At 39.8% G+C, this 13294-nt stretch overlaps 2 protein-coding genes across 2 annotated transcripts; one reads left to right on the plus strand and one right to left on the minus strand.

Annotated features, from left to right (window-relative positions):
- The first annotated feature begins 442 nt into the window (after window positions 1-442).
- On the plus strand, window positions 443-2121 carry LOC112165526 (sugar carrier protein C). Its single transcript, XM_024302073.2, has one exon. The coding sequence runs from the start codon at window positions 458-460 to the stop codon at window positions 2018-2020; it is 1563 nt and encodes a 520-aa protein (XP_024157841.1). The 5' UTR covers window positions 443-457; the 3' UTR covers window positions 2021-2121.
- A 1647-nt stretch (window positions 2122-3768) lies between these two features.
- LOC112167467 (D-aminoacyl-tRNA deacylase) lies at window positions 3769-6458 on the minus strand. The gene is made up of 8 exons (XM_024304497.2): window positions 6310-6458; window positions 6199-6222; window positions 5257-5299; window positions 5138-5168; window positions 4898-5038; window positions 4241-4266; window positions 4080-4135; window positions 3769-3997 (listed from the first exon to the last, which is right to left on the minus strand). Exons 1-8 carry the CDS (start codon window positions 6441-6443, stop codon window positions 3967-3969), a joined length of 486 nt encoding a protein of 161 aa, XP_024160265.1. The 5' UTR covers window positions 6444-6458; the 3' UTR covers window positions 3769-3966.
- Between the last annotated feature and the right edge of the window lie 6836 nt (window positions 6459-13294).

The raw sequence follows: 13294 nt of genomic DNA on the forward strand, positions 1-13294 counted from the left end.
TATCCGCAATTTGAAAAACTGCCATTTTTAATGTGGGGAGTGCCCAAAAATACCAAAGCTTTATTTTTAATTTTTTTAATTTTCTTTTAATTAACAAATACCTAATTCTAAACTACCCATCGGTAAAATTGACGAAACTGTCACCGACTCCTTATCCAATTCCAAGTATGATTACTTACTGGTTTAATCATTTTCGTTGTGGAAAAGGTTAAACATATTAGAAACATATTTGGATTACATTACTGCTTTGGATTCAGACAATCAGACTTTCAGTTTTTCTATATATACACCTACTGGCCCTTGTCCAAAAACCTCATCGTATCTTCATCTCGTGTCTGCCTATTGTGCTCTCTCATTACTTCTTGTTCGTTTCTAAGTTTTGCAAAACAACTCCTGGGTTTCAAACACTTTTGAATTGCTCGAGTTCTTTCTTTGGGTTCGAAAAGGCGCAGCGATAATGCCTGCCGTAGGTATTGCCAGTGGTGGCCGCAGCAAGGAGTATGCCGGAGAACTCACCCGTTATGTTATGGTAACATGCATCATCGCCGCCATGGGAGGGCTGATTTTCGGCTACGACATTGGAATCTCCGGTGGTGTAACGTCCATGGACTCGTTCCTGAACAAGTTCTTTCCCTCTGTGTACCGTAAGAAGGAGCTAGACAAGTCGACCAACCAGTACTGCCAGTATGACAGTCAGACGTTGACCATGTTCACGTCTTCTTTATACTTGGCTGCTCTCATGGCCTCAATTGTGGCAGCCACCGTGACTCGGAAGTTTGGCCGGAAATTGTCCATGTTCTTTGGTGGTGTTCTCTTCTGCTCCGGCGCCATCATCAATGGCGCTGCCAGTGCTGTGTGGATGTTGATTCTTGGCCGGATATTCCTCGGTTTCGGTATCGGATTCTCCAATCAGTCTGTGCCACTCTACTTGTCTGAGATGGCACCATCCAAGTTCAGAGGAGCTCTCAACATCGGTTTCCAGCTTTCTATCACACTTGGCATCCTTGCCGCCAATCTGTTGAATTACTTTTTTGCCAAGATAAAGGGCGGTTGGGGATGGCGTTTGAGTTTGGGTGGTGCAATGGTCCCTGCCCTTATCATCACCGTTGGCTCCCTAATATTACCAGACACACCAAACTCTATGATCGAACGCGGCCAGCACGAGGAGGCCGAGACACAACTCCGGAGGATTCGCGGTGTTGATGATGTCAGCGAGGAGTTCAATGACCTTGTTATAGCTAGTGATGAGTCCAAGAAGATAGAGGATCCATGGAGGAATCTGCTCCAGAGGAAGTACAGGCCCCAACTTTGCATGGCAATTCTGATTCCATTCTTTCAGCAGCTTACCGGTATCAATGTGATCATGTTCTATGCTCCTGTGTTGTTCAACACAATTGGTTTCGGAAGTGATGCTTCTCTCATATCGGCTGTGATCACCGGACTTGTTAATGTTGCTGCAACAATTGTTTCGATGTATGGTGTTGATAAGTGGGGAAGGAGGAAGCTCTTTCTTGAGGGTGGAACTCAAATGTTGATATGCCAGATAGTTGTGGCGGCTTGTATTGGTGCAAAATTTGGATTGGATGGAAATGCTGATAACTTGCCAAAGTGGTATGCAATTGTTGTGGTAGTTTTCATCTGCACATATGTAGCAGGGTTTGCTTGGTCATGGGGTCCTCTAGGGTGGCTAGTCCCTAGTGAAATCTTCCCCTTGGAAATCAGATCAGCTGCTCAGAGTGTCAATGTCTCAGTCAACATGATCTTCACCTTCATTGTGGCTCAAGTCTTCTTGACAATGTTGTGCCACTTGAAATTCGGCCTCTTCATCTTCTTTGCATTCTTCGTGTGTGTCATGTCCGTTTTCGTGTACTTGTTCTTGCCCGAGACAAAGGGGATCCCAATTGAAGAGATGAGCAGGGTGTGGAAGCAGCATTGGTACTGGAAGAGATTTGTTACCGATGAAGATTACCCCAACGATGGTTATGAGATGAGCAAGCCAACAATTGTCAACATTGTGTAATTGGTCATCGGCAAATATGCCTCTTCATTTAGTTGTTTAGTTTTGGTAGCGATAATTCTGTTGTAGTTTCCTTCCGTATTGTTTTTCTTTCATCCAAAAAAAAAAAAAAAAAAACTATTATTGTTTCCCGTTGGGCATTGTCAAGGTTTTATATAAAAATTTATGTCCTTCAATTTTTTATTTTTTTTTTAAAAGTACATTTGCTACTGTTTTTCAAATTGAGTGATCAACTTCATGTTCTCAACTGTTTGTATTCGATCTCCAACGGTTGGAGTACTTGCCTTCGAATTTGGAATCCCCTTCAATGTGAATTTTCGTTTTTGGTAAATTGGAAAAGTAAAATGGTATTCGGCAGAGGAAGAGATCCGGCATTCAATTTCCGGATTGCCTCCTCTGCAAAATCAAGAGCATCATCAACTTGCACTTCTCGGATGCCAACCCTATATGCAACAGTCTGCACTAATTTAAAGTTTTAAACAGCTTAAGTGCTTAACCTCACTCACCCACATCATACTCTCTCCTGATAACATAGGGAAACGCGTCCTCCAAAAAAGAGCCACAGTGCTTTTGGCAAAGAAGGAGATCCGACATCCAATTGCCGGATCGCCTCCTTTGCAAAGTCAAAAGGCATAGATAACTGGCACTTATCGGATCCCAACAACAGTTAATCAATGTTATATTCAATGGACAATGGAAATTTGAATTAAATGGTTCTTCAACTAAAATTAAACAATAGCAATAGCCACAAACAACAGCAATCATTTTCATGCCATATCTTCTTCACGCCAAAAAATAAAAGGAATGTTAAATGGTTTTCGAATTAAGATCGAAACTCAGAGACGGATAAAACTCAGAGCTAAAGCTTTGGTGTGACTGTGGCAGAGAGATAAGAGAGCGCATCAAGAGGAAGCAAAAAGGTTTAGGGTTGAAATGAAATGAGGGGTTGCTTCTAAATGCACCCAATGATCGTTTCAGTAAACCCCAGGCATATAAAGAAAATTTTGTTTGCTGCAGCTCAATGACTTATGCTTATTGCAATGACAATCCTCCTACAACTCAGTATCAGGTCTAACATCCATCTACTAACAAAACTGCTTTTGTTTGCAATTACATAGGTTTTAGAACCTCATTGCAATGACAATCCTCATTGTCCAAAAACCTCATTGTATCTTCCTCTCGTATCATCTCTGAGTTTTTCCATTTCCTTATGCTCCATTTCATATCATCAACTGATGAAAAACTCAGGAAGAAAGAAAACTGAAGAAGGGCTTATTGTAAGCTACAACAGCCATAATTTCATCTGATAAACTAGTTTGAACTGATGGCTGATCTTTGCTCTTTTCTGTTTTTCTCCAGGTCGGGTGCATATAGCATATTGTGATTCTTTGCATGCTTGAGAAGTTTAAGGAGCAGGCTACATGCGCAAGTCAAGCTGATTGACTTTTGTTTTAGGATGTATGTACGAAGGTTGTATAACTATAGTGATACTCATGCATTTTGGGAAAGAATGTGAGTGTTCAAATGGCAGGAACTAGGATTATACCATAGATGGGCAGATGACTAATGGTGATCGTATTTTACAAATGTGTAGTGATACCCTATTGCTTTAGCTATATTCAGGCAGCAGTTGCCTGGAGGATTATATTATTATAAAACAGGATGCTCATTCTAAATCCAAGTTTTTTCTCTTTTCGATCTTATTCAATTTCTATGTTATTAGAATACTGAGATTTTAAATCACTGCAGCCTTAGCTAACACAAGAAAAGATGATACTGAAAATTTCAACATCTCCATCCACAACAATTCCCAGGAAACATCATGATCCATACGATAATACTTACAAATGTCATCAATCATGGCTATATCATAAATTAGATTCCATACATTTGAATTCTGCTGTATTGCCGAGTCTCCGTTGAATCAAATCAAAGCAAAGCCAACCAAATCATGATTCTTCTGTGACGCCATTTGAGTTCCTGCCATGAGTGTTTACAAAATGAACATTCAAAGACTGGTGGAATGGATTCAACAGAGGGAGGCAGGGGATAAAGTACTCACTTAGGGGATGGTGAGTCGATTTGCATTGTAACTGGTCCATCATTGACCAAATTGACCTATAAACTCAATTATTCATTATCCATGTACCAGACGTTTCTATTGAACTAAGAATTGAAAGGGGATACATGATAATGCAGAAAGTTTAGCAAACCCCTACCTACGTTCATCATTGCTCCAAACACACCATCTACACAAGCAACACAGCCCACAAAAAGCGATCAATAAATCATTTGTGGCAAGATTGAATTGGATATGCAACTCGCTAGACCAAACTACGAAATGGAAGTTAAATTCAAAGTTCTATGAAAGTTAAAGGAAGAAAATGAATTATTTCGCGATAGAAACTTATCCTTTCCAATCTCCAATGACTAATTCATCTACTCCCTTTATCGGCCAAAGTTGCGAGTTAGACTCTATTTTATCATTCAAGACAACTCTAGTCTAATGAGTTACACATACAATCAAAAACAGGAAATAGGCCAAGAAAACATGAAAATAATTTCACCTTTTATTTATTTAATTTTTTTTTTTTTATGTTAATTAAATAAGGGATGAGGCGATATTAGCTCCTCGGAAGTAGACGATTTAGGGAACAAGTCCCACCCTCAAACCCGAAGGTGAAGGGTCTACCACACTCTGGGAGCCCACCGCCCGTCCCCTTATTTATTTTTTATTAATAATAAAGCAAAATACAAAAAAGAGAAGGGAGGACAAAAGCCAAACCCCAAAAGTACAGACATGACAGATGGAAAACAAAAAATTCCATCATTGGAACAGAAACAGAATAAAAATAAACTCCAGAATAAAAATAATTTCACCTTTTATTGCATCCGGCTTGTAGGATTTTCTAAAACTCTCAACCAACGAAGCGTAAAAGGGCTTTGCTTTATCCGGCGCCATGGCCACATGAAAATCAGGCTTGTTACCCTTGAGGATTCCATACAATGTAAATTGACTCACTGTCAATCCACAAGTACACAAAAACCTTAAACCCCAACTTCATAGTAAAACTTGTTTCACCCAACAAAAAGAACAAAACTTTAAGCTTAACTACTTACCTAGTAACACTTCATAGTTCCTCTGCATTACCTGCAAAGACAAACAAACATAACCCAACTAGGTAAAACCGTTATTACAGTTGAAGTTTCAGTTAGAAAGTGAAACAAGGTGAAATTACGTTTTGGTCCCATCCTCTTCCGCTACTCTCATTTGTGAACAGCCTCAGGGGCGGAGGGAGGCAGGGGCCCACTGGGTCCCGTGCCCCACTCAGCTTTTCAGAAAAAAAAATTAATATATATATATATATACACACACATATACATATTAATATTAATATTATATTAATATCAAGTTTATACTATATATTTTTATATTATTTTCTCAACCTGATGAATGTACTCTTTCAATTATCTTCACACTTTTTTTTTTTTTTTTTTTATGGGCTTTACCCGTCCCATGTTTGACCTTCTATTAATATCATATATTTTTTTTTTATATGAATCATATAATATTTTTCTTTCCTATATCCTTTTACGTTTAATGATTTCTATTTCTTTATTACTTTCAGATTTTCAAGTCCAATAGAAAAACAATTAACAAAATATTCTATTACATCAATACACACACACACACACACACACACACACACACACACACACACACACACACACACATATATATATATATATATATATCTCATCAAGTAACAATTCTCAATCAATTCTTTTGTGAAGAGTATTGATGTAGTCGTTTCTTTTGGTTCTCACTACTTCTCTATTCTTCATTCAAATATGTTAATATACTTTAAAAGAAAAGAAAATCTTGGTGCAGAGGAGTTGTCGAGTATAAATACCTCATTGGAGTCATCCCCCGTAAAAAAACAAAGAAAAATGATAGTAATTCTAAAAAGCTTTGTCCCAACATTAATGAAAAATATCCTTCTGATCTTGGAAATCATCCTCCAATTTCAAGTTGTCATCCTAATGTAATATGAAATCTAGTCGAGGACAATTACCATTGTAATAGATAGAAATTACATTTAAAGATTTTGTATGTTTTTGTATTTATATTTTTTTTGTGCCCCAGTAAACTTAAATTCCTGGCTCCGCCACTGAACAGCCTCATATTCAACACCTTCCGGCATCTGAAAATTTCAACCACAAAATCAAAACTATTGAGTTTTTGTTTAGTAAAGAGAGAATTGAAATGTAGAGGGATAGTGGGGAGGTACATGTACTCGGCATCGGAGCCGGAATCGGACTCGTGAAGCCCGACAAGGACGAGTAGGCCCGGCCCAATGGTTGAGACGATGCGGCCTTCGACCTCGACGCTGGCGGAGGGGACGCGCTGGACGATGGCTCTCATGGCCCTGATGGGGAGAGTTCGATTGGGTTTGGTGCCAATAGTTGCAAAGGGCGGAAGCGTAGAGAGACATGTACTACTACATTTGTTTTGTTTATTATTGCTTCAAAGGGTCAATTTTAGCAACTAGGCTTCGGAAGTAGATTTTAGATTTTTCATCTCTTGGGCCAAACATAAATTCCACGAACCGCGTGGTGTGGTGTGTTGGTCAAGCGGCCTAGTCTGGAACCCCCATGTCTAGCGTTCGAATTCCAGCTTCACCTCGTGGCCAGTAGATGTGAGGGACTTAGGTTAATTAAACACCAAGGTTCGTGCGTCTACGATGCAGTGATTAGTCCTGCTACGCTGGGATACACTACATGAGGGTGTGTGTGTGGTTACTACTGTCGTCCAAACCTCAAAAAAAAAAAACATGAATTCCACGTAGAACCTCTCGGGTTTATAAGAATTTGAGTCAATATCGTTGTCTGCCAATTAATATATATATATATATATATATATATATATATATATTTTAAGGAATTGGGTTGATTTGAGTTGTAAGAACCATATTACTTTATTATTTTTGTGTGACACACACTAATTTTGTCGGCTAATAAACAAACAGTGCGCTATCTGTTTGGGGATCCATAGTCAGCCAGCGATGAGGAACTCAATGATGGTTTTGGATTTGGGTTCCCTATATCTAGTCCTGGATCCTAAGGGCGGGGGTTGACCAGAGGTCTTGGCAGCCTGGTTACTAGTTACTTTGAGCTTTTTCTCATGGTGATGTTACATTAGCTTACTTTAGGGTATTCTAGATGTTAGGTTACTTTAGAATTTTCTAGGCATGGTTCATTATTGTCGTAGCCTAATTTTTTGGTGAGTCATTGTGCAACTTACCCGTATTCTTTAAAAAAAAAACAGCATCATCCGTCTTTCACGATATTGAATATAAGCAAGCTTTCTCTTCAAAATCTTCACATGTCGATCCATTGCTACTATTGATCGACCACCAACTTTACGAAACTTCTTATAGAAAAATGACTTTTATCGATTCCAAATTCATCAACAAACTTACTGTGAACTCTAAGGAGGTTCAAGCAGATCCTCGACATGACCAATCCAGAGGATTTGAAGTCTGGAAAAAGAAGAGATTGCCAACATAAGGGATCAAGGCTTGTAGCAAGTCCATTCCAACTCTTTTAAACTCATTCGTCAACCAGTCCATGTGGCGCAGTCGGAAGTAACCTGGGTTTACAAGCAATAAACCCTAAAGAGATAAATCTGGAGTCCACCAAAGAATTTGAGAAAAAACTCTCATTTTATTAAATTTGATATGATAAACTGATCCTAGTACAAAGCATAATGGTACATATATAGGCATCCAAAACCCTAAATCATAATCTATCAAAAAATCCTAAAGAATACAAATTAAAAAGGAAACTAAAAACCTAAAATAAAAAGAATTCTAAAACAAATGTAAAACTAGCCTAAAAATATTAAATCCCTAATCGGATAATTAAGATGATGTTTAAGGAAAACTGAATTGGGAGAGAATTGAGTCGTACTTTCATTGATAATAGGGGTATCTTTATATAGAGGATTACAAACATAGAGATAGAGTTGTACATAGAAACATAATCGTACATTGATTAGATATCTCCTAAGATTCTCCGAGAATATCTCTAATATAAACCTTATTTAAACTAGAGCAAGTAACCTCTAGTTTGGGCTAGACACATATATTCTGGATTTACTTGAAAACTCCCCCTTGTGTCGCCCAAACATGGTGCTTCTCTCGTTGCCTCATTAAAAATCTTGCCGAGTAATAAAAACCCAGTGGGACAAAAATAACCTCGGTCGAAGGGAAAACGAGCACAACACACCCTTCACGTTTCGAGACCATACATGTAGACACCTAGCTCCCCCTAATGTCTGCATCTCCTCCTGACGACTACGGTCATTAGAGTTCAGATAACTTCCGTAAACGATGCTACCAACATGTTTCTCGAAAGTGGAATTTAGGCAATGACTTAGTGAGCAAGTCTGTCATATTGTCCTCAGATCGAACCTAGTTCACTTTGATCTTGAGGAGAGTTTGTTGTTGCTGATTATACTTGGTGAGGTTTCTTTTGATGTAGCCTTGCTTCAAAACAAGCAGCATTATCCTATATGCTCGTAGGCTCATCTGTGGTAGACTTCAAACCACAATTGTTCGAACATGCGTAACTATGAATCTAATCCATATACATTCACGAATCACTTCGTGAAGAGCAATAATTTCTACATTGTTCAAAGATACAGCGACTAGAGTCTGTTCTATAGACGTCCAAGATATCACGGTCTTTACCCATGGTGAACACTTAATCAGTTTGGGATGACCTTTGTATGGGTCAGAGAGATACCCAATATCAGCAAAACCTTCCAAAATACATGTCGTTTTGAGATAGGGATAGAGGACGCAGGCCAGTGTTGGTGGCATTCTTGGTGTGTGATGGGTCCGAATCCATCATCTCCCTGTAGGGATAGAACAAGCCCATATCAATCATACATCTCAAGTACTGAAAAATATCTTTTACACCAATCCTAATGGCGTCGCGTTGGCGCAGAGCTATATCTTAGCTAACAAGCTTACTGCAAATGAGATGTCTTGTCTTGTGCATTTAGCTAAGTACAATAATGCGCCTATTGTACTAAGTAAGACACTTCTGCCTCTAGCACATCTTCGTCGTCATCCTTTCGACGAAGATGATCATTTTTAGGATCAAGACTACGGACGATCATGGGGGTGCTTGAAGGCTTGACCTTATCAAAATGCCTAAGCATCTATCGACACGATGCTCAAGTTTCAAACCGATACATAATCGTGCTCTTTGAAAATCCTTCATCTCAAACTCGGATTTCAAATGTTAAGCGGTTTCCCTTAACTCTTTAAGGGCTTCCAATGAAGATCATGTCCAAAAAGAACCGCGATAGAATCCGAAACTTGTTATAGAAACGCATGGGCATATCCCTTCCCAATTAAGTAGTCACTTTAGTGAGCGTTACAATCTTATTGTAAACACGCTTCGTGGTGTAGAGCCACTTGACTTGGGTAGATGAAGTTCATCATGAACCTTCATGTATATTTCGTATCTAGATCCCCATATAGATACGTAGTGACCACGTTTGTAAGCTGCATGTTCAGTTATTCAGAAACTACCAAACTGACAAGGTAGTGGAGTGCAATGACATCCATTACGAGAGAATATGTCTCATCGTAGTCGATTTCAGGGCGTTTTATGAGAAGCCTTGCGCCATAAGGCTAGATTGCCATCTCTTTTTCTCATCACGCTTTCTAACGAAGACCCATTAGTCAATAGGTTTTATGTTAGGAGGTGTTGGCATCACTGGCTCTAAAACCTTCCTCTTCGTTAGAGAATCCAACTTAACCTGGATCGCATCTTTCCATTTAGGCCAAATCTCTCTACATTGGCATTCATTCATCAACGGAGCGTGGTTCGATATCATCTGACTCAACAAACTCATGCGCAATGAAATGCACAACTACATCATCAATTATGATGGAGTTTCTATCCCACGTCTCATGTACACTAGTGTAATTTTCATAGAGTTCTATATTCTCAGGAATATGTTCTGACATTAAGGCGTCCTCCAACGATAACCATAGCCCAGAAGATACTCATGAGACAGATTTTGAGTCTTGATGATCAAAGGATTGGGTTGTGCCAAAGTATCATTCGAACTAACGGGCCTCCCACGCATTCTAGCTGAGGCCATTGCCTATAACGCCAGAGTGTCACTCTCTTTGGCGTTGGTGCCATGCCTACCTCCGTGTAGGGTGGCGCTATGTCCTCTCATAAGGACGTACTTCCTTGCAGGCATATTTGCAGCAGATGCGTGATCTCGTCACTTTAGTAGGGATCGAGATGAGACATAGTGGGGACAGGCCACGATAATCCTATCATTCCTGCTGAACATCCGTGTTCTTATCTCCCCCTAACGACGAGAAGATTGTCTCATCAAAGTTACAATCCGCAAATCTAGAGGTAAGGAGATCGCCTTGCAAGGGCATTAAGTGCCGGATGATTATTGGAGTCTCAAATCCAACGTAGTTGCCCATTCGTCTGTGAGGACCCATCATAAAGCGCTGTGGTGGCGCAATTGGCACATAAATGGTACACTTAAATATGCGTAAATACGATACTTCTACCCAGTCACTAGCTGTAACACAGAGATAGATTGAGTGGTTGTGGGTCGTAGACGAATTAGCATAGCTGCATGCAATATTGCATCCCCCCAAGCGGATATAAGGAAAATTAGTGCGCATTACCAATGTCCGGACTACCATCGTAGTCGTTTCCGCGAGACCAATTAGGTGTGTTTATGGGAATATAATGTCCAACGTACATTAGTCCCAATGCAATAACCATCGAAAGTCTTCGATGTAAACTCTCTAGCATTCTCAAGTCCAATTGACGGAAGAGGATGATCCGGGGAGTGAGCCCGTTGTAATATGATATGTGCTAGAAGTGTAGCATAAGCAGCATTTACAGGTGGACAATGGCAAAACACGTAACAAGCATGTTTGCGTATCAACCAATATTATGAGATATTTAAACGTCTGCAAGTTGGTTGAATCAGTCCATAGAATTCCTATGGATTCTATACAAGAACATAATGAGTATTTTAATATCCTTTGCATAGGGCGGTCTCAGTCCTAATTTTCCTAAGGAACAGCTTTTGTAAAACTAGCAAGAGGCTTTAGAAGCAACCAATGAGAATTTTGGTTAGGCTTGAGCGTCTGAAACGCTATTTGAAGCAAGTTGGTGATTGCAGCATCACCTGGGGTGCCATCACCATGATGGACGCTATCCATGGTGTCATGGATAGGGACTATGCCATCCCTAGGTTGGTGGTGGATGGAGGCGGTGCCCTAGGCAGCAACATCGGTCACACTTAGTCCAGAAATCAACTATTGATTCATGATTCGTTCCGCTCGAAAGAAAAGATGTCCATGTGAAGTCTTTAGTAGACGGATCATCATATCATGACCAGGATGACCTATCCTGTCGTGACAAAGCCAATATGTGTCTAAATCCAAGAGATCTTCTCTCATAACTTTATTAGATTTAATAGCTTGAATAGTGACATAAAGTCTACTAGAGAGACACATAAACTTCTCTAAGATGCGCCTTTGTTCGCAATCATTAGAGGTATTGCAAAGGAACCCATTTTCGTTCTCTACATATATTTTCGCATGGAATCCCTTGGCTATTCATAGGTGCGATTGGCCCTAGGAGCGTAGAAAGTTTCTGTGACAGTAATTAAGGTGCCATTTGGCAAGTGGAACTTGAGCTATTCCATGTCCTTGAATTAATATTAATGGCCCAGCCATCGTAGTCACAAAAGTCATATGCTCATAATCAAAATGGAGTCATAAAGAACTCGAAATTTTATTCATAAGCCAATGAAGTTACATCATTGTCTCTTTGACTAAACAAAATCTAATCCAAAATGATAGTTAATGCAAAACAATGGTAGTCGTCTAACTTCTTTCGATAATTCCAAAATAAATGTGACTAGGTGAGTAGAGAAATGTCGGTGGAGCAAGGCTCGCTTAAGTACCACTAATCTCATAACCTTCCTAGACATCACACTTGCTTTGAGTGAGCCTACTTTGAAGAAAAACTAAACCATTGGCATTTACTGCAAAGATATATGACAATTTCCTATTACATCTCTTGTAAAAATAAAGACTTAAACAGAATTGGCGATCTATTGATCCCAGCCAGATTTGTAGTCTTCAACCCTTCACTCTAGATCATCTTCTTAATCTTCTTGTTCCATATAGTGAGCTTCTCTTGCTTCACAATATGTTTTGTAGGCGGTGACAATTTCTTCACGAGCTCTACGAATGTGTGTCCAATGATCAGACACTCCACATCGAGAACATACATCTCTTTGCTCAAACTCCATTGATTGAGGCGCTTTGAAAGCGTCATTTAGATGGCTCTTAGTGTTGGTGGCCCCACCAACATGGCCAGAGGCATTGCCTCCCTCTCTCTTTCCACTTGACCTATTCGGCTCCGTGTTCGCCTATTTTGGTGATTACCTTCCCAAGTAGAGCAATTATATGGACCAGAACGTCTAAATGTATTCCTAAGATTAGAGTTTCGCTCTTGGCGCCCTCTCTTTGGGGCGCGACTATAATTGGATTCCGGAATATGCTCTGTTCCTACGGATCTTGAATTATAGTTCTTCACAAGGATGTTGTCATGCTTTTCAGCGACATTCATAGCTCCAATGAGCTCATGAAACCTTGTGATTCGTCTTGCAGTAACATCGATTCGATAGTTCTTAGCAACCATCAATGCAGAGATGAGGAAAGTAGAGAGAGTCTTCTCAATCAACATCACATTTGTGATCTCTTTACCACAGAATTCCATTAAGGATTTAATGCGAAGTGCTTCCGAGTTGTAGTCAAGAACTAACTTGAAATCACAGAAGCGGAGGCTATGCCATCTCATTTATAGGTCAGGAAGCAGGGAGTCACGGACGTTGCCAAATTTATCTTCGAGTGAGACCCACAGCCTTCTGGGGTCTTCTTCATTCATACACTCGTACTGGAGTGAATCGTCCATATGATGAGTCATTAGGATGATGACTTTCGCCTTATTTGCCTCTAAGGCTGCTCTATTTGCTTCCAAAGCTTGAGCTTGCTCAACAGTTAGCACATCCTGGCTAGGCTTGAGAATCGTATCCAAGATTCCATTAGCCTTGAGATGCTGGCGGATATCACGAACCCACCTGTGATATTCAGAGCCAGTTGTTCCCAATAGAGCAAAGTCCAATTTGTTCATGTTACTCAT

The sequence above is a fragment of the Rosa chinensis genome, chromosome 5 (genome assembly GCF_002994745.2).
Source record: "Rosa chinensis cultivar Old Blush chromosome 5, RchiOBHm-V2, whole genome shotgun sequence".
In the NCBI taxonomy this organism is placed as follows: domain Eukaryota; kingdom Viridiplantae; phylum Streptophyta; class Magnoliopsida; order Rosales; family Rosaceae; genus Rosa; species Rosa chinensis.